This window comes from Bos indicus x Bos taurus, chromosome 3 (assembly GCF_003369695.1).
Source record: "Bos indicus x Bos taurus breed Angus x Brahman F1 hybrid chromosome 3, Bos_hybrid_MaternalHap_v2.0, whole genome shotgun sequence".
In the NCBI taxonomy this organism is placed as follows: domain Eukaryota; kingdom Metazoa; phylum Chordata; class Mammalia; order Artiodactyla; family Bovidae; genus Bos; species Bos indicus x Bos taurus.
In genome coordinates, this window is record NC_040078.1 from 111,974,969 (window position 1) to 111,997,414 (window position 22,446).

The following is a 22,446-nucleotide window of genomic DNA, read 5'->3' on the forward strand; positions in this document are numbered from 1 at the left end:
GAGGTAGAAAATAGGCAGGGAAGAGCTCTTTAGCCCTTAAGATAGTACTCTCACAGAAACATAAGCCATTTAAGGTCAGAGACCCTTTTGTCCAGTTAACTGCTCTATTACCAGCATAGAGTGCAGCAGGCCCACAATACATTTTCATTGCCTGAAGGAGTTAATGCCTCAGTGAGGAATTCTTCCAAACAACTAATTGATGAACACTCAAATATATCCCTACAAGTGCCAGACACTGTGTTAGGCTCGCAGGGACTGCATGGCCCAACAGCACAGTGGAAGGACAACATCTGCCATTCTTGAGCACCTACTCTGTGCTGGGCACTGTGCCAGCCATGCATCGGTTATGATCAGTAACCTGGTAAACCCCTAGATATTACTGTCCTTTTTCAGTTGAGGAAAGTAAGGCTCAATGAGGTCACATGACTCAAGGCCAGGGAATAAGACACTGACAGCCCCTTGCTTCAGGCCAGATTAAGCTAGTACCAAAGTCTGCCCTTTCCTTCCACAAGAAGGGAGGAGAGGAGAAGGCAGAGGGAAAGCCTCCTTTCTGAGGGCTCTGAGATCAGTGTGGATGGCTGAGATGGTCCTGAAAAATAGTGATACGGGCTGGAAGAGCATACATCAAGGACCAGGGAAGCTTTCTAGAATCCAGCCTGGTTATCTCCATTTCTTTATTTCTCATCATTGCCACCCTTCCCCTCTTACTGCAGGCTCCCTGAACTCTTAGGTTGTCTCTGGCCTCAAGGTCTTTCTTTCCACATGGTATTTCCTCTGCCTGGAACACTCTTAGACCTAGCTAATTATTACTAACCTCGCAAGGTTCAGCATAGACATCTCTTCCAGGAAGCTGGCCCTGACTAACCCCTGACTAGGTTTGGTCCCCTGCCTGGTTCCTATTTAACTATAAAGGACTTCAGTTTAGTTCAGTTCAGTCGCTGAGTCATGTCCGACTCTTTGCCACCCCACGAATTGCAGCACGCCATCCTTGTCCATCACCAGCTCCTGGAGTTCACCCAAACTCGTGTGCATCGAGTTGGTGATGCCATCCAGCCATCCTCTGTCGCCCCCTTCTCCTCCTGCCCCCAATCCCTCCCAGCATCAGGGTCTTTTCCAATGAATCAACTCTTCGCATGATGTGGCCAAAGTATTGGAGTTTCAGCCTCAGAATCTGTCCTTCCAGTGAACACCCAGGACTGATCTCCTTTAGGATGGACTGGTTGGATCTCCTTGCAGTCCGAGGGACTCTCAAGAGTCTTCTCCAGCACCACAGTTCAAAAGCATCAGTTCTTCGGCACTCAGCTTTCTTCACAGTCCAACTCTCACATCCATATATGACCACTGGAAAAACCATAGCCTTGACTAGACGGACCTTTGTTGACAAAGTAATGTCTCTGCTTTTGAATATGCTATCCAGGTTGATCATAACTTTCCTTCCAAGGAATAAGCGTCTTTTAATTTCATGGCTGCAGTCACCATCTGCAGAGATTCTGGAGCCCCCCAAAATAAAATCTAATACTGTTTCCACTGTTTCCCCATCTATTTCCCATGAAGTGATGGGACCAGATGCCATGATCTTTGTTTTCTGAATGCTGAGCTTTAAACCAACTTTTTCACTCTCCACTTTAACTTTCATCAAGAGGCTTTTGAGTTCCTCTTCACTTTCTGCCATAAGGGTGGTGTCATCTGCATATCTGAGGTTATTGATATTTCTCCTGGCAATCTTGATTCCAGTTTGTGCTTCTTCCAGCCCATTTCTCATGATGTACTCTGCATGTAAGTTAAATAATCAGGGTGACAATATACAGCCTTGACGTACTCCTTTTCCTATTTGGAACCAGTCTGTTGTGCCATGTCCAGTTCTAACTGTTGCTTCCTGACCTGCATATAGGTTTCTCAAGAGGCAGGTCAGGTGGTCTGGTCTTCCCATCTCTTTCAGAATTTTCCACAGCTTATTGTGATCCACGCAGTCAAAGGCTTTGGCATAGTCAATACAGCAGAAATAGACGTTTTTCTGGAACTCTCTTGCTTTTTCCATGATCCAGAGGATGTTGGCAATTTGATCTCTGGTTCCTCTGCCTTTTCTAAAACCAGCTTGAACATCTGAAAGTTCACGGTTCACATATTGCTGAAGCCTGGCTTGGAGAATTTTGAGCATTACTTTACTAGTGTGTGAGATGAGTGCAATTGTGCGGTAGTTTGAGCATTCTTTGGCATTCCCTTTCTTTGGGATTGGAATGAAAACTGACCTTTTCCAGTCCTGTGGCCACTGCTGAGATTTCCAAATTTGCTGGCACATTGAGTGCAGCACTTTCACAGCATCATCTTTCAGGATTTGAAATAGCTCTTAGTATACCTTTAAACATATGCATGTCCCACTGGACTGGGAACTCAGATTCTCTTGTGTGGTACTCTCTGTATCCATGCTCTAAGCGCGTTATATACCTCCACTTATTTAATTGTCACAACAACTCCAGAGGAAGGTACTGTTGTGAACTGCCTCTTACAATGGAGGAAACTGAGGCCCAGATAGGTGAAGAGACTTTCTTAGGGTCCCACAGGCAGTAAGCCACCAGGGTGGGATGTGAACCCAAGCACTGAGGCTGTTAGGCCTGTACTTTGCACAGTCTTACTCTATGGCCTCTCAGGGCTGGTGTGCATAAACCATCATCAGATGAAGTAATGGGGAAGTTTTATGGCAAGTTTTCCAGGTGGTGCAGTGCTAAAGAATCCTCCTGCTAATGCAGGAGATGCAGGAGACGTGGGTTTGATCCTTGGGTTGGGAAGATTCCCTGGAGGAGGAAATGGCAACCCACTCCAGTATTCTTGCCTGGAAAATCCCATGGACGGGGGAGCCTGGAGGGCTACAACCCATGGGATTGCAAAGAGTTGGGCATGGCTTAGCAACTGAGCATGCATGCATGCACTTGGATGGCAGTCTGGACGCAGCTGTGACCACTTGTCTTCACCTTGTGGGGAGGTATGGAGTGGTGAGAGGTGGGACCTTCTGGGCACAGGCAGTTCCAACTTGAGGAAGAAAGGCACAGGGTAGGGGGAGCTGAGTCGGGGTGAACGTGTGACTCAGGCACAGAGGTGATGCACGCGCCCTTTCTCCCTCCTGGTTGGCGGTCATGATGCTCTAGCAGCCTCAGCAAGACTGTTTCCTCTGCACAATGAACAAACGCTGGCAGCTGGCCGTTACTGCTCTGGCTCAGCTGTCACTGTGTGTGGTATTCTCTGGCTCCCCATTTTCCCCTTGAAACGGGTCAGTCCGATCAGAACTCAGGTTCTTGTCTCCCTGCCTCACTGCCTCTTTCCAGCACTAATTACCCCTTCAACTTCCCTAATCCCACGGGGCCAAACTCCTCTTCTGGCTGCCAGGGCAGATACGCATGGAAGAAAGGACATCAGGTTTAATGAGCACCTACTCCGTGCCACCGTCTGTGTCCCTTCCACGGTGTTTAGTGGGAAGGACTGTAGAGTCTGAGATCAGAGCAATAAAACCCAAGAGATTAAAGTGATTTCCCTGGGACATCTCAAAAGATGGGATAGACTTGTTACTGAACCAGGATCGTTTTGCCCAATGCACAGCAAGCCACAGTGCTGAGATGCCAAGGTTTGCAGCAAAGAGAGGGTTTATTCACAAAGCATCCAAGCAAGGAGATGGGAGAACAAGTCTCGAATCTGCCTTCCCAAAGGGAAGTTCATTTCAGTTCGGTTCAGTCGCTCAGTCATGTCCGACTCTTTGCAGCCCCATAGACTGTAGTACACCAGGCTTCTCTGTCCATCACCAACTCCCAGAGTTTACTCAAACTCGTGTCCATTGAGTCAGTGATACCATCAAACCATGTCATCCTCTGTCATCCCCTTCTTCTCCTGCCTTCCATCTTTCCCAGCATCAGGGTCTTTTCCAATGAGTCAGCTCTTCACATAAGGTGGCCAAAGTATTGGAGTTTCAGCCTCAGCATCAGTCCTTCCAATAAATATTCAGGACTGATTTCCTTTAAGATGGACTGGTTGGATCTCCTTGCTGTCCAAGGTAGTCTCAAGAGTCTTCTCCAACACCGCAGTTCAAAAGCATCAATTCTTCTATGCTCAGCTTTCTTTATAGTCCATCTCTCACATCCATACATGACTACTGGAAAAACCATAGCCTTGACTAGACAGACCTTTGTTGACAAAGTAATGTCTCTGCTTTTTAATATGCTGTCTAGCTTGGTCATAACTTTTCTTCCAAGGAGTAAGTGTCTTTTAATTCAAAGGCAAAGGCCTCAGGATATTTGTGGGATAGAGACTAGAGAAGCAAGGTGGTCTGAGGCTTGGGGAGCATGGGGAAAGGTGATTGGCTAAAGGTGCAGTGATCATCCTTCTGCACACGTGTAACTAAGCTACAGGCCTCCATGTTTTGAGGGCACTTAGCACCCTCTGAGGGTAGAGTTTTTCAGCCCTCTGACATCAAATGGTCACCGAGTGTTCACTCACACATGCCCAGTGAGAAAGTGGGTGGTGTTATTTAGTCTTAATCAGCTCAACCAGACACAAATTCCTGGAAAACAATTCAGGCAAGCATTTGTTGTTTGGGTTCTCTGTTCCTTGGAGGAGGACATGAAAACCTTTTATAGCAACAGATAAAATGACACTGAGTGGTGAAGGCAGGATAGAGCTGTAACTGATTGAACTGACCCACAGCTTCAAACATACTTCACACCCAGGGCTGCTCATGAGAAAGGGCAGGAAACCTGGATGTCTGGGAATAAATTGCACTTGGGGCTCCTTTTGAACACATGACCCCTGTGAGTACTCAGGGCCCCGGCAGCCGGGAGGGTGGCGGTCCTGTCCTAGGGAACAGAGGAGGCTTGGGGAGGAGGGTCGGAGGAGGGTCACCACCGGAGGTGGCGCTCGGAGGCAGGGTTCAGGGCTGGAGCCCCGTTCACGGGCTGCATCTCTCTTTCTGCTCACAGTGCTCCCCAGCCACACGTGTGGGAACCCCGGGCGGCTGCCCAACGGTGTCCAGCAGGGCTCTACCTTCAACCTCGGTGACAAGGTCCGCTACAGCTGCAACCCCGGCTTCTTCCTGGAGGGCCACGCTGTGCTCACCTGCCACGCTGGCTCTGAGAACAGTGCCACGTGGGACTTCCCGCTGCCCTCCTGCCGAGGTAGGTGGCCAGGGTGGGTCTAAGGGATGGATGGCCCCTGGGAGGCCTGCTGGACCTTCCAGTGGGAGCCAGTCTCCATCTGCTCCAGCGGAAGGTGGGGTCCCCACTACGGGAAGCATGTGTCTTAGAGCCACCCAGAGTCCTCAGGGGTCCCACGTATTCTGGGGGCTTTTAGGCTTCATCAGACCTCCTAGCCCTCAAGTGTGTACTCTCTCAACCTCCTTCCTCCACGTCAGCAAATTTATTTTTAGCTGGTCTGCCCTCCTCTCATGCCCTCCTGTCTTAGAAGAGACATCGTTTCTCTTCCTGTTACCGACCTGTCTCCCATGAATGGCTCTCTCCCAGCTGCTTTCCCCCGACCTCACCCTGGCAGTTCTTCTCTCTTTTCTTTAAATTCAGCCCCTCTCTCTGTTTTATGGTATCCTCCTCTCAGCCTTCAAATATGCTCAGAACCTCTTTACCCCAACACTGCCCCCCAAGAAGCCCCACCTCCCTTCAGCACTACGTTGACCTCAGCCTCCTGGCTGGGATGACCAGCTTGTCCTGGTTTCCCCAGCACATTCCCATTTCTTAGCTCCCAGAATCCTGCATCATGGACAGCACCCCCCTCAGTTCCAGGCAATCTGAGACAGTTGATCACTCTTTTCTCAGCCTATTTCTCCCTCTCCCCACAATAATCAAGCTTATTTCTAATATAATTTCTCATGCCTCTTATCTGATGACAAAAATAGCACATGATCATTTTAAGTGATCTTAGCAAATACAGAAAAGACTAAAGAAACAAAATTTGCCTGTTTTCACCATGATTTTCAAATATTCCCTTCCCATATTCTTCCTGATTTTTTTTTTTTTTTTAATGGAAGACTAGCTGACTTACAATGTCATGTTAGGTTTAGGTGTACAACAAAGTGATCCAGGCTTCCCTGACAGCTCAGTTGGTAAAGAATCAGCCTGCAATGCAGGATACCCCAGTTCGACTCCTGGGTCAGGAAGATCCACTGGAGAAGGGGTAGGCTACCCACTCCAGTATTCTGGCCTGGAGAATTCCATGACTGTGTAGTCCATGGGGTCACAAAGAGTAAGACACGACTGAGCGACTGTCATTTTCAAAGTGATTCAGATGTACATATATCTATATATATTCCTTTTCAGATTATTTTCCATTATAGGTTATTACACGGTGTTGAACGTATTAATAGTTCCCTGTGCTATAGAGTAAGACCTAGTTATTTATCTATTTTATAAGTAATAGTATATGCCTATTAATCCTAAACTCCAAATTTATCCTCCCCCACCCCTGGCTTCCCCTTTGGTAACCATAAATCTGTTTGCTTCATCTGTCAGTCTGTTTTGTTTTGTTTTAATGAATTCATTTATATCACTCTTTTTAGATTCTACCTATGTGTGTGTGTGCGGGTGCTCAGTCATGGCCAACTCTTGGCTGGTCTTCCCGTGGATGGAGTGGGCTGGGGTCATGGTTCTCCCCAAGTGCTCACATCACAGCAGTAATTCATGGGTGTGCAGAGCCTTTAGGGGGCACAACTCACCCCAGCTCACTCCTGACTCCTGTTCAGCCTCTCAGATGATGATAATTCTTCCCCTCTTTCTTTTCCACTGGCTTTTCTCCCTATCTTCCCCTTAAATGGCCTCCTCACGGGGAACTTATTGCATCTCTTGGAGTTTTTCATCCACTGTGCTGTGTGTGCTTAGTCGCTCAGTCATGTCTGACTCTTTGTGACCCCATGGACTATAGCCCACCAGGCTCCTCTGTCAATGGGGTTTCCTAAGCAGGAATACTGGAGTGGGTTGCCATTTCCTTCTTCAAAGGATCTTCCTAACCCAGGGATCGAACCTGCATCTCCTGTGTCTCCTGCACTGCAGGTGGATTCTTTACCCACTGAGCCATTGAGGAAGCCCACTAGGGCTGTTGCTTGAAGTGACACTTTGATCTCCAACCCTCCCTCTGTCCTAAGCGTCTGGCCCACAATTATATCAAACTCTCCTGAACCCCTCCCTTCAAATGAGGCATTTCCCAACCTAACACTTCCTATTTTCCTGAACCTACTCTTTTTTTTTTGCACTCCCCAACTCGGTGATGAGTGTCACCATTCAAGGTGGCCAAAGCAGACGTGCCAGGGGCATCTAACACTCCTCACCCTTTTTGCTCCCAACATCCTTAGTCCTGACAAATCCTTCAGGTGTGCACTGACCTTCCCCTCCACACCTCTGCTGCTTTTCAGGGGACCCGCTGCTGATGGTCCAGGCTCTCTCAGCTCTCACCGTCTCACTGCAGAGGATCTCCAGCCCTCCAGCCCTCTCACCGCACACATCCCAATTCATTCTCCACTGCAGGAGTGAACTTCCTAAGACACAGATCTGACAGCATCACTTCATGCTTAGATTTCTGCCAGTGGCTCTTTATCACTGACAGGGTCAAGTTCAGATTCCTTAGCATGGAGCACAAGACCCTTCTGGAAGGAGTCCCAGACCGATCTTTCTAAGTCATTTCTAAGTAGCTTGCAATTAGCCACATCAGAAATGCTCCCTTCCAGAACACACAGTCTAGGGAAGTCAGCCAAGCATGTGAAATCTTACTTTCAGGAGGGCTTCGAGCCTCGGAGATTCCTGAGGGCCCAAGGGGGCTGAGACGAGGCTCTGTTCAAAACTGGGGCGGGGGGAACAAAACACTGTCCCATTCTTGGAGCCCCCAGAGCCCCCCATTCCCTATGCTTTGGGGGTCCATTATTCTATTTCACTACATGGTACATGAAGAGCTAAGAAGCATTCCCAATAATGTCCATGATTTTCTGTAAGTGATTTTCCAAACCAAGTGATTTTCTTAGGAGGCCAAACCAAAAGGAACAGAGAAGGGTGCTTCTCATGTGTGCTGGACGCCGGAAGCCACAGTCTTGCCAGAGTTCATGGATTCAGACTTGGGGAGGATTAAAGCCTTTTGACCTTTCTTCCTCTCTCATAGAACTCTCTGGGGATGGCATCTGTGAGTGGATTAACTTCATCCACTGGGCAGTGGTCCGTAAATACTTGCTGCATGAATGGATGACTGGATGGGTCTAATTCACCATCAGGATTATGTAGGCCTACGAACCCAAAGGAGAAATTACTGGCCTGGGTTAGCCCACCTGCCCAGCAGCTTGGAGTGACATGAGCTCTTTGGGTCCAAAGCTTCACAGAGCATGTTGAAGGGTGGTGTACCTCTGCCTCAAACAGTATATGCCACCCACCTAGCTGAAAGAAAGACTTGGAGACACAGCCCAGACCAAGAGGGAACAGGGACCAACTGGGGCCTGGGGGCAGAGCAGATGTGAGTCTGACCTCTCAGGAGGCCCATCCCAAGGCTACTAGCCATCAAGGCTTGGCCCAGCTGGCAAAGGGAAGGAGGCAAGATTTCCCTTCAGTTTGTGTTATTTGGGAGCATCTTTTCAAAGGCAGATGTCCTTGGGAGCCCTAAACCTTGTTGAACCTTTCTGATTCACAAGGAAGACCATGTGGATCTCAGCAATGGGCCTCTGACTTGTGAGGTGCATCGGCCCTGGATCAAAAAGGGCTGCATGGGGGAAAGAAAGGGGTTCATATGCCCTGGGGGCTGAGAGGCAGATGGCGGAAAGAAAGCAGCCTGAACAAGAAAGACTTGGTCTCTGAGGTCCGAGTCCAGGCTGCCCCCAAACCCAGGGAGTTGGGCATTTGGTCTACAGCAGCCTGGGTGGCTAGTGCCCCACTGTATTCCAAATGTTCTGGATCCAGGGAGAGGAACCTGCAAAATATGAGACAGAAGCAGAATGTCAGGAATAGAGAGCATGGATTCAAACCTACATTCAACTCTAGCCATGCCAGCTCAGAGCTGTGGGTCACTGGCCTGCCGCCAAGCCTAAATCTTAAAGCCAGGACATGAATAGTAGCCTTAAAGGGTGATTGTGTACACATTCATTCACTCAGCATTTAACAACTTTTTTAAAAGACTTTTTTTGACATGGACCTTTTTTTTTTAAGTCTTTATTGAATTTGTTATAAAATTGCTTCTGTTTTATGTTTTGATTTTTTAGCCATAAGGCATGTGGAACCTTAGCTTCTCATTCAGACATCGAACCCACAGCCCCTGTGTTGGAAGACAAAGTCTTAACCAGTGGACCTCCAAGGAAGTCCCAGGATTAATTTAACTTTTGATTGAGTACCTACTCTGTGCTAGCCAGTCACTGACTCAATCTTTATTTATTAAATTCTTGTTAAGTGCCAGATACTGTTCTAGATGCAGAGAACTGCAGTGATGAAGAAGTCAGACCAAGTTCCATGAGCTCATAGAGTTTCAGTTCAGTTTAGTTCAGTTCAGTCACTCAGTCGTGTCCGACTCTTTGCGACCCCATGAATCGCAGCACGCCAGGCCTCCCTGTCCATCACCAACTCCCAGAGTTCACCCAGACTCACGTCCATCAAGTCAGTGATGCCATCCAGCCATCTCATCCTCTGTCATCCCCTTCTCCTCTGGCCCCCAATCTCTCCCAGCATCAGTCTTTTCCAATGAGTCAACTCTTCGCATGAGGTGGCCACAGTACTGGAGTTTCAGCTTTAGCATCATTGCTTCCAAAGAACACCCAGAGCTGATCTCCTTCAGAATGGACTGGTTGGATCTCCTTGCAGTCCAAGGGACTCTCAAGAGTCTTCTCCAACACTACAGTTCAAAAGCATCAAGTCTTTGGTGCTCAGCCTTCTTCACAGTCCAACTCTCACATCCATACATAACCACTGGAAAAACCATAACCTTGACTAGATAGACCTTTGTTGGCAAAGTAATGTCTCTGCTTTTCAATATGCTATCTAGGTTGGTCATAACTTTCCTTCCAAGGAGTAAGCGTCTTTTAATTTCATGGCTGCAGTCACCATCTGCAGTGATTTTGGAGCCCCCCAAAATAAAGTCTGACACTGTTTCCACTGTTTCTCCATCTATTTTCCATGAAGTGATGGGACTGGATGCCATGATCTTTGTTTTCTGACTGTTGAGCTTTAAGCCAACTTTTTCAGTCTCCTCTTTTACTTTCATCAAGGGGCTTTTTAGTTCCTCTTCACTTTCTGCCATAAGGGTGGTATCATCTGCATATCTGAGGTTATTGATATTTCTCCTGGCAATCTTGATTCCAGCTTGTGTTTCTTCCAGTCCAGCGTTTATCATGATGTACTCTACATAGAAATTAAATAAGCAGGGTGACAATATACAGCCTTGACGTACTCCTTTTCCTATTTGGAACCAGTCTGTTGTTCCATGTCCAGTTCTAACTGTTGCTTCCTGACCTGCATACAAATTTCTCAAGAGGCAGGTCAGGTGGTCTGGTAGTCCCATCTCTTTCAGAATTTTCCACAGTTTATTGTGATCCACACAGTCAAAGGCTTTGGCATAGTCAGTAAAGCAGAAATACATGTTTTTCTGGAACTCTCTTGCTTTTTCCATGATCCAGCAGATGTTGGCAATTTGATCTCTGGTTCCTCTGCCTTTTCTAAAACCAGCTTGAACATCAGGAAGTTCACGGTTCACATATTGCTGAAGCCTGGCTTGGAGAATTTTGAGCATTACTTTACTAGCATGTGAGATGAGTGCAATTGTGCAGTAGTTTGAGCATTCTTTGGCATTGCCTTTCTTGGGATTGGAATGAAAACTGACCTTTTCCAGTCCTGTGGCCACTGCTGAGATTTCCAAATTTGCTGGCATATTGAGTGCAGCACTTTCACAGCATCATCCTTCAGGATTTGAAATAGCTCAACTGGAATTCCATCACCTCCACTAGCTTTGTTCGTAGTGATGCTTTCTAAGGCCCACTTGACTTCACATTCCAGGATATCTGGCTCTAGGTGAGTGATCACACCATCGTGATTATCTGGGTCATGAAGCTCTTTTTTGTACAGTTCTTCTGTGTATTCTTGCCATCTCTTCTTAATATTTTCTGCTTCTGTTAGGTCCATACCATTTCTGTCCTTTATTGAGTGCATCTTTACATGAAATGTTCCTTTGGTATCTCTGATTTTCTTGAAAAGATCTCTAGTCTTTCCCATTCTGTTGTTTTCCTCTATTTCTTTGCACTGATCGCTGAAGAAGGCTTTCTTATCTCTTCTTGCTATTCTTTGGAACTCTGCATTCAGATGCTTATGTCTTTCCTTTTCTCCTTTGCTTTTCACTTCTCTTCTTTTCACAGTTATTTGTAAGGCCTCCCCAGACAGCCATTTTGCTTTTTTGCATTTCTTTTCCATGGGGATGGTCTTGATCCCTGTCTCCTGTACAATGTCACGAACCTCATTCCATAGTTCATCAGGCACTCTATCTATCAGATCTAGGCCCTTAAATCTATTTCTCACTTCCACTGTATAATCATAAGGGATTTGATTTAGGTCATACCTGAATGGTCTAGTGGTTTTCCCTACTTTCTTCAATTTAAGTCTGAATTTGGCAATAAGGAGTTCATGATCTGAGCCACAGTCAGCTCCTGGTCTTATTTTTGCTGACTGTATAGAGCTTCTCCATCTTTGGCTGCAAAGAATATAATCAGTCTGATTTCGGTATTGACCATCTGGTGATGTCCATGTGTAGAATCTTCTTTTGTGTTGTTGGAAGAGGGTGTTTGTTATGACCAGTGCATTTTCTTGGCAAAACTCTATTAGTCTTTGCCCTGCTTCATTCCGTATTCCAAGGCCAAATTTGCCTGTTACTCCAGGCGTTTCTTGACTTCCTACTTTTGCATTCCAGTCCCTTATAATGAAAAGGACATCTTTTTTGGGGTGTTAGTTCTAAAAGTTCTTGTAGGTCTTCATAGAACCATTCAACTTCATCTTCTTCAGCGTTACTGGTTGGGGCATAGACTTGGATACCCTTTAGCATCTGGGGGGCAGAAACAGACAAAAGTCAAAGAAACAGTTTTCAGATTACCATTGGAACTATGAGGGAGATGAAATAGCCAGTGACAAGGAAGGGAGCTGTCAGGAGAGGACTCTTGGGAGGTGACATTTGAACTGTGTCCTGTAAGACAGGGCTTCCCAGATGGTGCTAGTGGTAAAGAACCCGCCTGCCAGTGCAGGAGATATCAAGAGAAGTGGGTTCAATCCCTCGGTTGGAAAGATCCGCTGGAGGAGGGTGTACCAATCCACTCCAGTATTCTTGCCTGGAGAATCCCATGGACAGAGGAGCCTGGCAGTCTGTAGTCTATATGGTTGCATAGCGTCGGACTTGGCTGAAGTGACTTAGCATGCCTGAATGACAAGAAGGAGCCTATTGTGTGAAGACCTGGGGAAAGGAATCGCAGATGCAAGACCCTCAGGTGGGAGAGAGCTTGACATGTTAGAAGAAGAGAAAACCAGTCCATGGGGCAGTGTAGAGTCAGGGGAGGAGACGAGGGGAGTGGATGGGGCTGTGGACAAGTTTGGGACAAGAAGTTTGGGTTTGATTCAAAGTTCAGGAGGTCGCCAGGGAAGAGCTTTCTGCAGAGGAGTGGCACAATTGAACTGATTTTAAAAAAAATTGGATGATACAAGGGAGAGAGCTTTTAGTTGGCAAGAGGCCAAACTGGGATGCCAGTTAGGAGGCAGCTGCTGCGGTGTGCGGGCTGGAGCTGATGCAGCTCAGTCAAGGGTGGCTGTGGTAGAGATGGAGGGAAGGGGGCAGGCTGGGTCTGTGGTGTAGAGCACAGCCAGCAGCCTTGTGATGAAATGAATGCAGGTGCTGGTGGGGTCAAGGTTGACTCCTAGGCTCTTTCTGGAGTGCTGGCAGGGTGGGGATGCCAGTAACCAAAATGGGGGTGACTGGGGCAGGGAGCAGGAAGTGTGTACCCTAAAGACAGTCAAGAGAGCTCATTTTGTCTAGGTCAAGTTTGAAATGCCTATGATATCTCCAAGTAGAGGGTATCAGTTCTATGGCTAGAGGCAGTTCAGAGCTAGAAAGATCAGGAGACGGATAAGAGCCAACATGGTGATGGAGATAGCGTAGAGGGCCTGGACACTGCATGCTGGGCCCCCTTGTGCTGAGCCAATTATACAACATACAGCAGGCACCAAATGCCACGGCAGGTAGTATGAACATTGAGTGTTTCTGACCATGCGGCCTTGGCAGGGACCGTGGCTCCCTGAGAACATTCCTAACTACAGTGTCCCTCCACTGCCCCTGGGATCGCTGGTCCTACTTCTGTCATCTTTGCCATCACTGGTGCCTCAGACCATAAAGAATCTGCCTGCAGTGCAGGAGACCTGGGTTCTATCCTGGGTAGGGAAGATCCCATGGAGAATGGAATGGCTACCCACTCCAGTATTCTTGCCTGGAGAAGTCCATGGGCAGAGGAGCCTGGAGGGCTACAGTCCATGGGGTTGCTAAGAGTCAGACATGACTGAGCGACTAACACTCTCACTTCACTTATTGCCAACACTACTGTTACTGTAGCAAAACCACTCAGAACGTGGGCCCTGGAGTCCAATCACCTGGATTCCAATCCTGTCTGAGTGACTCTGGGCTAGCTCCTCAACTTCCTGTGCCCCAGCCTTCTCACCTGTGGATGATAAGAAGAGCCGTACTTAACTGGTAAGGCGAAGGGAGGCTCAAGCTGATAAACACTCCGCATGCAGCAGAGGGCCCTGTTCACAGTAATGACTCAGTGACAGCTAGCTGTCATGATTCTGATAGCCATGGCCACCACTGGCCAGCATGTATCAAGCACAAACTGGGTGCCAGACCCCACGTTATCTAATCCTCACACACACAAAAAAAAACCCAGGAGATTAAGATATTACAGTGAGGCAATTGAGGTTGGAGAGGTTGCTGGTGGTCACACAGCTGGAAGGTGATTCCACCCAAGTCTGTGTGCCGACTAGCCATGATCTTGGCCACCCCTGTCTACTGCAGATGAGGACAGGGGCTTATGACCCATGTCAGGAGACTCATGGCAGCATTGCTCCTTCCAGAGCCGCTGCAGCTTGCTCAGAGCCCAAGACCCTGGTCCCTGCTGAGGTACATCCCCTACCCGGGTCTGCCAGGCCAGGGGCTGCCCCGTCTCCTGTGGTTTCCCTTTGACCTTCCTCTTGAACTTGTCCCAGAAGCTCCTTGGGAGAAACCTCAGGGAAGGGCCTGAGGTGGTTCTGCTGGGCATTGATGCTTAAGGGTGGGGGCCAGGGTCTGAGGGACCAGGGTTTCCTATGAAGAAACCTGACCCAAGAACTCACCCAGCTCCACCTGAGCATGGGTGGTGGGGCCCTCCCTGTGGAGATAGCACACAGCCCCTGCCTCAGGCCTCTCAGGAGAAGAGAAGGAGAGCAGGAGGAGGCTTCTCCCACCCGCAAAACCCCCTCGGGGGTCTGGGGCTTCCAGGAGCCCGTGTCAGGACTGGCATCGCAGGGGCCGAGACCCAAGTGGCAGAGAAAGAGGTGGATAACAGCATGAAGTCTGAGCATCCTGGATTCGAATCCTGGACCCAACATTTAGTAGCCATGTGACCATGGGCCAGTTTTTAAAGCTCTCTGAGCCGCAGTTTTCTCCTCTGTAAAGTGTGGATAACATAACACCTGTCTCTTTGAGCGGTTAGAGAAGCAAATGAGAAAATGCAGATGCAGGGGAGCATCTGCCGTGACATCTGGCCTGTGATGAAAGTGCAGCAAAGAAGCGGCACATCACTGAGTACCGTGTCCCCTCTACATCATCCTCTCGGAACGGCACCTCGGGGGTAGTGTCTATGGAAGGAGTCTGGGGGTGGCAGAAACAGCGATGCTCTTGGGCAGTTGGCAGTTTCTTCATTTAGAAAGAGGTGTCCTTGTGGGATGAATTGAGAAGGAAGCATCGACATAGGTCCACTACCGTGTATACAATGGCTAGCTAGAGGGAAGCTGCTGCCCAGCACAGGGAGCTCAACTCGGTGCTCCCTGCTGATCTAGAGGCTGGGGGTGGGGGGGGGGGGCGGTGGGGAGCAGGCAAGAGGGCAGCTGGTTCACACTTGTACAGCAGAAACTGACTCAACATTGTAAAGCAGTTATACTCCCGCTAAATAAAAAGAAGGGGTGTCCTTGATAAAGCCAAGGATAAAGGGGCACCTGATGTGAAGAGCTGACCCATTGGAAGAGGCCCTGATGCTGGCAAAGATTGAAGGCAAAAAGGAGAAGGGGGTGACAGAGGATGAGATGGTTGGATGGCATCACTGACTCAACAGACATGAATTTGAGCAAACTCTAGAAGATGGAGGACACGGGAGCCTGGCGTGCTGCAGTCCATGGGGTCACAAAGAGTTGGACATGACTGAGCCACTGGACAACAACAACAAAAAGGGCAGAATTCTGAGCCCCCAGAAGAGGGAGCTGATGAGGGACACTGAGCTCCGCAGTAGAAGGAAAGGGGTGGGGGGCGCTGCTGGTGGCTTTGGGGCTCTCATGCCCTGGCTCTCTCAGCCTTGCACTTGGGTTGTCAGATGGCAGCTTCTCTCCAAGAGGGACCAGTTGAGATTTTCCTTTTCTCAGAAGCTGAGTAGCCCTGAGCAGGGAAGACATGGACAGAACTCCAGTGCTGAAGACCTCACAGCTTCTAGGCATGCAAGATAGTGCTCTGGAGTTGGCTTCAGATGGTGGAGGGTGGGGAGGGGCATGACACAAGCTTCTCCATCCCTGCCTGAAATTTGTGAGTCACCAGAGAGTTAGCAGACGTCAAAGGGGGCTGAGAGAGAGTTCTGTAAAATTATAGTTAATTGAGGAAATTTCAGTGGAACTTAAAGACGATCATAAATAAACTCATAAACTTGGAAAGGCAACTATCATCATAACACACCTGTGCCCTAGAATAGACATGACTTAATGGCGATGGAGAATGCCCATCGCCAGAGCAGGAGGAGGTGTAAATTAATATTTTAGGAGTGTGGTGTCAGCGGAAGGTTATATTTTACAACCTGAGGTTGTAACCATGAAATATGATGCCTTGTTTAAAGTGTGAGAAAATCTCCAAACAACTTTTACAGCATCTTCAATCAAAACTGGATGTTGTAGGATCAAGAGTGTCAGAGGAGCCTAAGAGGCAGGGAAGATGCCAACAGCAAAGATGCCATCGTCAGAGAAGACTTGTGCCTCTAGCCAGAGGGTCTCAAATTCCCGAGTCTTCAGTTCAGCACAGTCTAGAAGTCATTGACTAAAACTGGGAAATTTGGGGATGAGTTTGAGTCAGTAGAAGTAAGGTGGATGAACCTAGAGCCTGTTACACAGAGTGAAGTAAATCAGAAAGAGGAAAATATCGTATATTAATGCATATATATGGAATCTAGAAAATTAGTTTGGAAGGAATGATGCTAAAGCTGAAACTCCAGTACTTTGGCCACCTCATGCGAAGAGTTGACTCATTGGAAAAGACTCTGATGCTGGGAGGGATTGGGGGTGGGAGGAGAAGGGGACGACAGAGAATGAGATGGCTGGATGGAATCACCAACTTGATGGACGTGAGTTTGAGTGAGCTCCGGGAGATGGTGATGGGCAGGAAGGCCTGGCATGCTGCAATTCTTGCGGTCGCAAAGAGCCAGACACGACTGAGCGACCGAACTGAACTGAACCTATTCACAGAGAAGAAATGAAGACACAGATGTAGATGTATTATTTGTCTGCCTTGACTCTTTTCCTTTGTTTCTGCATTTTCTCACTTTTCTAATTAAATTTACTCTTTGGAATTAGAAGAAGACCTAGGAGGCTAAGGAAACAAAAGGAAGGGGATACCAAGGGTCGGGGGGAGGGTAGAGGGGAGGCTCTGTCCCTGAAAAGATCCTGCAGGGTCCTGCTCAGTTTCAGGAGGTGTGATGTAGTGAAGTGAATTGAAGTGAAAGTCGCTCAGTTGTGTCCGACTCTTTGCAACCCCATGGACTGTATAGTCCATGGAATTCTCCAGGCCAGAATACTGGAGTGGGTAGCCTTTCCCTTCTCCAGGGGATCTTCCCAACCCAGGGATTGAACCCAGGTCTCCCACATAGCAGGCGGATTCTTTACCAGCTTCCCCAGTAGAGGAGACCATAGTCTAGGTGCCAGAGAGACTCAGCTGGAATCCCAACTTGGTCACCTGCTGTATCACCTTCTGAAAGTTGCTGAATCTTTCTGAGCTTCAGTTTACTGTTTCATTTATTTGTTCAACACATATTTACTGGGTGCCTCCTATATACTAGGAAGTGTGGTAGATGCTGGGGACAGAACAGACATGGACCCTGCACTCACAGATTTTACTGTCTAGACATTAAATACATTACTCAGTTGATCAATTAATTATGATAAAGTATGTGGTACTCTGAAAATATATGATGGGGAGAGGGGGTATGCTGTTTCTGGAAACATCCTTGAGGAAATGACTCTTAGATTGGGACCTAAAGGCTAAGGAGGGGCCAACCAGGCCCAAGTAGGTAGGGAAAAAGGTTCCAGAAAAAGAGAACAGCCTTTTCACAGGTTCTTGGGCAGGGAGATGCTTGGTGCGGCAGAAGAGCTGGGAGGAGGCCAGTCTGGTTATGGGAAGTAGGTGGGGGAGCAGCTGGTATGAGGGGAGGCCCTGTGAGGTCCTTGTCAGCCCCCGGAGATTCTGCTTTCTCCTGAATGACAGTGGCATTGCCGAAGGTTCCTGTGGAGGGGCGCGGTGTCATCAGGTCTGTTCTTACTGGGATCACTAGAGAGTTGGACTGTGAAGAAAGCTGAGCACCGAAGAATTGATGCTTTTGAACTGTGGTGTTGGAGAAGACTCTTGAGAGTCCCTTGGACTGCAAGGAGATCCAATCAGTCATAAAGGAAATCAGTCCTGAATATTCATTGGAAGGACTGATGCTGAAGCTGAAACTCCAATACTTTGGCCACCTGATGTGAGGAGCTGACTCATTTGAAAAGACCCTGATGCTGGGAAAGATTAAAGGCAGGAGGAGAAGGGGACGACAGAGGATGAGATGATTAGATGGCATCACCAACTCAATGGACATGAGTTTAAGTAAACTCCGGGAGTTGGTGATGGACAGGGAGGCCTGGTGTGCTGCAGCCCATGGGGTCGTAAAGAGTCGGACACGACTGAGCGACTGGACTGAACTGAACTGAACTGGCCTCTGTGTGAGGAATGGGTGGGCAAGAGCAGGAGGGATGCTTGGAGACAGGAGGGAGGCTGGAGACCACACACCCCTGGGGCCAGCTCAAGGTCCCTGTGCTCCTGCCCGCTCCCTCACCTTTCCACCTGCGGGTTTCCCCTCTAACATCCACCCAATTGCTCCTTCTCTGCCTCCTTTCATGAGTCTCTGCTTCTGTCTGCTGCCTATGAAGTATTGCTTCTCTTCCCGGCCTTCTCCGCTCCCGTGGAGACTGGCCACTCCCAGCCTCTTGAGCTCCAGGCTCCGGGTCCTCTCCAGGGTGCCCCCAGCCCATGTGCATGGCCACTTTTCAGCCTCTTCTGCACTCACCCTCGGCGTGGGAGTGGGGAAGCGCCCTCCCCCCACCATCCCCATCGCTGCCATCATCAGCGCTGTTGGCCCACTACAGACCCCCGGGTCCGCTTTCCCTCCTCCTCCCCTTTGCGGTCCACTCCAGGGTGGAGGCCGCATCCTCTTGTTTTTCCCCCAGACTCGTTCTTGAATCTCTTCTGCTCTTTCTCTTTCCCGTGGCCCAGAGTTCAGGCTCTGACGATGGGAGTGGCCTCTTCAGCGTTCTCTTCACTACTTCTCCCCGCCTACCATCCTTGCCACCCCCCAAACCACAGCATCCATCCATCATGCAGAGTCACTTTCTAAAGCAGACCTGGCTTTCACTCCCTGCTGACACTCCTGCAAGTCTCCCCAGCACCAGCAGGGTAGAATCCCTCCCTTTAGCAAGCCCTCTGAGGCCTTTCCAAGTGGACCTCCACCTCCCTTTCCACGTCCACCCCACCGTTCATCTCATGCATCCTACACCTTCACCTGGAAGGAAAGTGGCCCACTTCCCAAGTGCACCAAGCCCATTAGGGCCCGCCTTGCCCTCAAATGCCCTGTTTCCTCTGCGGGGGATCCCTTTCTTTTCTCTCCCTCCACACTTGCCTATTCCTTTTTCAAGGTCCAGGCTAAGTGTTTCTTCTTTGACCATGATTTTCCTAACCTTCAGTGGAGTCAAGATGAAGCCACTGTGGCTAAGGGTGTAGACACTCACACCTGGGGTAGACAGGGCCAGTGTGGGACTCTTGCAGCCCACAGGCCCCGCGCTTGCTGGGAGCAATGCTGACAAATCTCCCGCTTGCTGGCTGGCTCCTGGGGCTTATCTCCCTGGTGCTGGTCATGGTGAAGTTAGGGAGACAAACTCTGCCTTGGATGTCAGACTTCACAGGCTTCTGCCAGAGTGATACCCAGGAAATACTGTGCAACTGGATACGACAAACAGCACCAGGAAAACTCGATTTAAAACCGAGCAAAGCAAATGTGTCTACATTTCCTCCCACCCTCCTTTATGGGGGCGGGTCACCTGGATCGGAGGCAGCAGGAAAAAAAGGGAGGAAATGAGGAGAACAGAACCGCAGGCCTTCACGTGGCATCTGAGGCCCTTCACCAGGCAGCCCTTCCTTCCCACCCACCCAGCTCTGCCATCTCTGTGTTGCCCTTTGAGTTCCGACAATCCTAACTATGCCTCTAAATGCCACATGTGCCTCTGCAGCTGCCTTGCTCCTGCCTTTCCTCTGCCTAGGACACCCTTTGGCCTGATCCTACCAGGCAGTCAGCCCTCAATCCCACCAGCTCAGCATTCAGAACACAGCCAGACATTGACTCCATCTCCCCAGTACCACCTGGCCCAAGCCAACAACATCTCTTTCCTAAATCACTGAAGTAGCCTCTACAAGCCCCTTGCTTCTGCCCTCTTCCTCTTTGGTCTGTTGTCTACACAGCAGCTCAAGGGATCCTGTTAATACACCAGTCAGATGAGGTCTTCTGTTCAGAACCTGCCACTGATTTCTCATCTCATTCCAATAAAACACCAAGACCTAGCAGTGGCCTCAAATGTCCCCCATGGGGCCCCATCCCTGCCCCTCCCCTTCTTACTCCCAGAGTGCCATCCCTTGGGTTTCTTGATGCTCTTCAACAGTGCCAGGCCTCTGCACACCAGAGCCTTTGCATTTGCTGTTCTATCTCGAATGCTGTTCCTCTAGATAATCACCGGGCTTCCCATCTGCCTCCCCCAGGTCTTGGTTTAAATGTCAGCTTCTCAGTGAGGCCTTCTCTGACCCCTTTTATGCAATGTCCACACCCCCACTTCTAGTGCAAGGTCCTCCCATCCTCCTTCTGCATTGATCACCACTTCACTTACCATTGTCTGTTGCTTAGTCGCTCAGCCGTGTCCGACCCTTTTGCCATCCCACCAGGCTCCTCTGTCCATGGGCTTTCCCAGGCAAAAATACTGGAGTGGGTTGCAATTTCCTTCTCCAGGGAAATCTTCTGACCCAGGGATCAAATCCGTGATTGAAGCCTCATCTCCTGCATTGGCAGGTGGATTCTTTACTGCTGGGAAAGAAGTTTACTTAGGGAAGAAGTTTACTTATTTATCTTGAGTATTGTCTGTTTTCTTCCGACTGGAATGTCAGCTTCACGAGGGTAGGAATTTTATTTGCAGATGAATCCTTTGTACCTATAACAGTGCCTGACACATATAGATACTCAGTAAATGTTTATTGAATGAATGAATGGATATCTCAACACAAATGTTGCCTCTTGCATGAAGCCTTCTTAAGTCCCCTCAGCTGTCACTGTGCTCTGACGCCTTGGTTATAACAGTCCTAGGAGCCACTGCGGGTTTGCCTGGCTACCCCCACTCAGAGAAGCTCTCCGGGCAGGGATAAGATCATGCTTTTCATGATGTAGCGCTGGTCCTGGCCCAGTGTCTAGCACACAGTAGCTGCCCACCTAGTGAGTGTGGGAGGGAAACTTTGCTGAGTACCTACTGAGTGAGACGCCTTCATTTCTGTGCTCATACATACCAAGGAGCTGAACATTTAAGAATGGGCTCGTTCTTAGGACTTCCCTGGCGGCCCAGAGGTTGAGACTCTACACTTCCACTGCAGGAGGAACAGGTCTGATCCCTGGTCAGTGGACTAGAATCCCACATGCTGCATGGCATGGCCAAAAATATAAAAAAGAAAGAAGAAATGGGCTCATTGTCTTGAATAGACCTTAACCCTGTAGAATGACATTAGTAAGGATAGTTCAGGACTTCTGAATAAACCCACTTTTATCTCCATCCCACATGGCTTCTGTGTATCCAGCTGTCAGCTCCCTCTCTCCGCTGGGATGCCCCCTGCACACACTCTACCCCGTGGTGTCCAAAACTGCCTGCCTCCCACACCACAAGGCGCCCCCCTCCTCCTGGGTCCCCTGACGCAGGAAGTGGCATCTTTTGTCCCTCCAGATGCTCGTGCCTGAAGCTTGGGGTTCATTCATGCCCCCCGAGTGCTAGTCCTGTAGATTCTGCTTCTTCACTAGCTGTCAAGCAGGTCCAACTCCCACCCTCCTCAGGTCCTTTAGCTCAGATCTCATCTGGCCTTACCTTGACTGGTGACTGTGCTACTGAGAGCATCCTGCCCACTGCCCCAGCTCAGACCTCGTCTATGCCACAGTGGTCTTTCTAAGATGCAGATTTAATCCTGTTTCCTCACTGTCTTTGATCCGCAAGATGAAGGAAAGGGAGGATTTGCCTTTAGTTGGGCATCTAGCACATGCCTGTCACTGGCTGATGCTCAGTACTGTCATATTCATTATCCCATTCAGCTGTCACAAGAAACCGTTCTGCAGAGAAGCAGAATGAAGCTTAGAGAAATAAATCACCCAAGGTCCCATGGGCTGGCGAATTGTGGAACCCAAATTCAAGTCTAGACCTTCCTGACCCTAAAATCCAGTTTCTTTCCAATGCAGCCCACTGCTTCCAATCTTTCAGAGCTCAGTGTTCTCTGTCATATGGCTCCTCCGCCATATGCCATCATTCCTCTCTGTTCACTCTGTTCTAGATAGACCATCTCGATCGACTCATCTTAGATCTGCCTTGTGGCTGGGTGCTTCCATGGTTATGACCTCTGGTTCTCTTTTCTATTCGATGCCCTTCCATTTCTTCTCTATGTAGTGAACTCCGGTTCATTCTTCAAAACCCTGCCCTAACAGTACTGCCTCTGTTAAGCTTTCCCAAACTGACTCACCCAAGCAAAGTAATGTGCTACTTTATCTCTGTCCTCAAAGTGTGAGTTGTACTCCTGCAAGATAAGGGAGTGTTGGTTAAGAGCATTGGCCCTGAAATTAGACTGTTGGGCTTAAAAATCCCAGCTCCTTTAATT

General features: G+C 48.9%; 1 protein-coding gene across 4 annotated transcripts in view; it reads left to right on the top strand.

Annotated features, from left to right (window-relative positions):
* Positions 1-22,446, top strand: part of CSMD2 (CUB and Sushi multiple domains 2) — a 689,612-nt gene that overhangs the window by 238,742 nt on the left and 428,424 nt on the right. For all 4 annotated transcript variants that reach the window (XM_027537925.1, XM_027537922.1, XM_027537923.1 and 1 more), the window contains exon 4: positions 4,962-5,156. In XM_027537925.1, the coding sequence (XP_027393726.1) occupies positions 4,962-5,156 (195 nt within the window). The remainder of the gene's footprint in view (positions 1-4,961; positions 5,157-22,446) is intronic.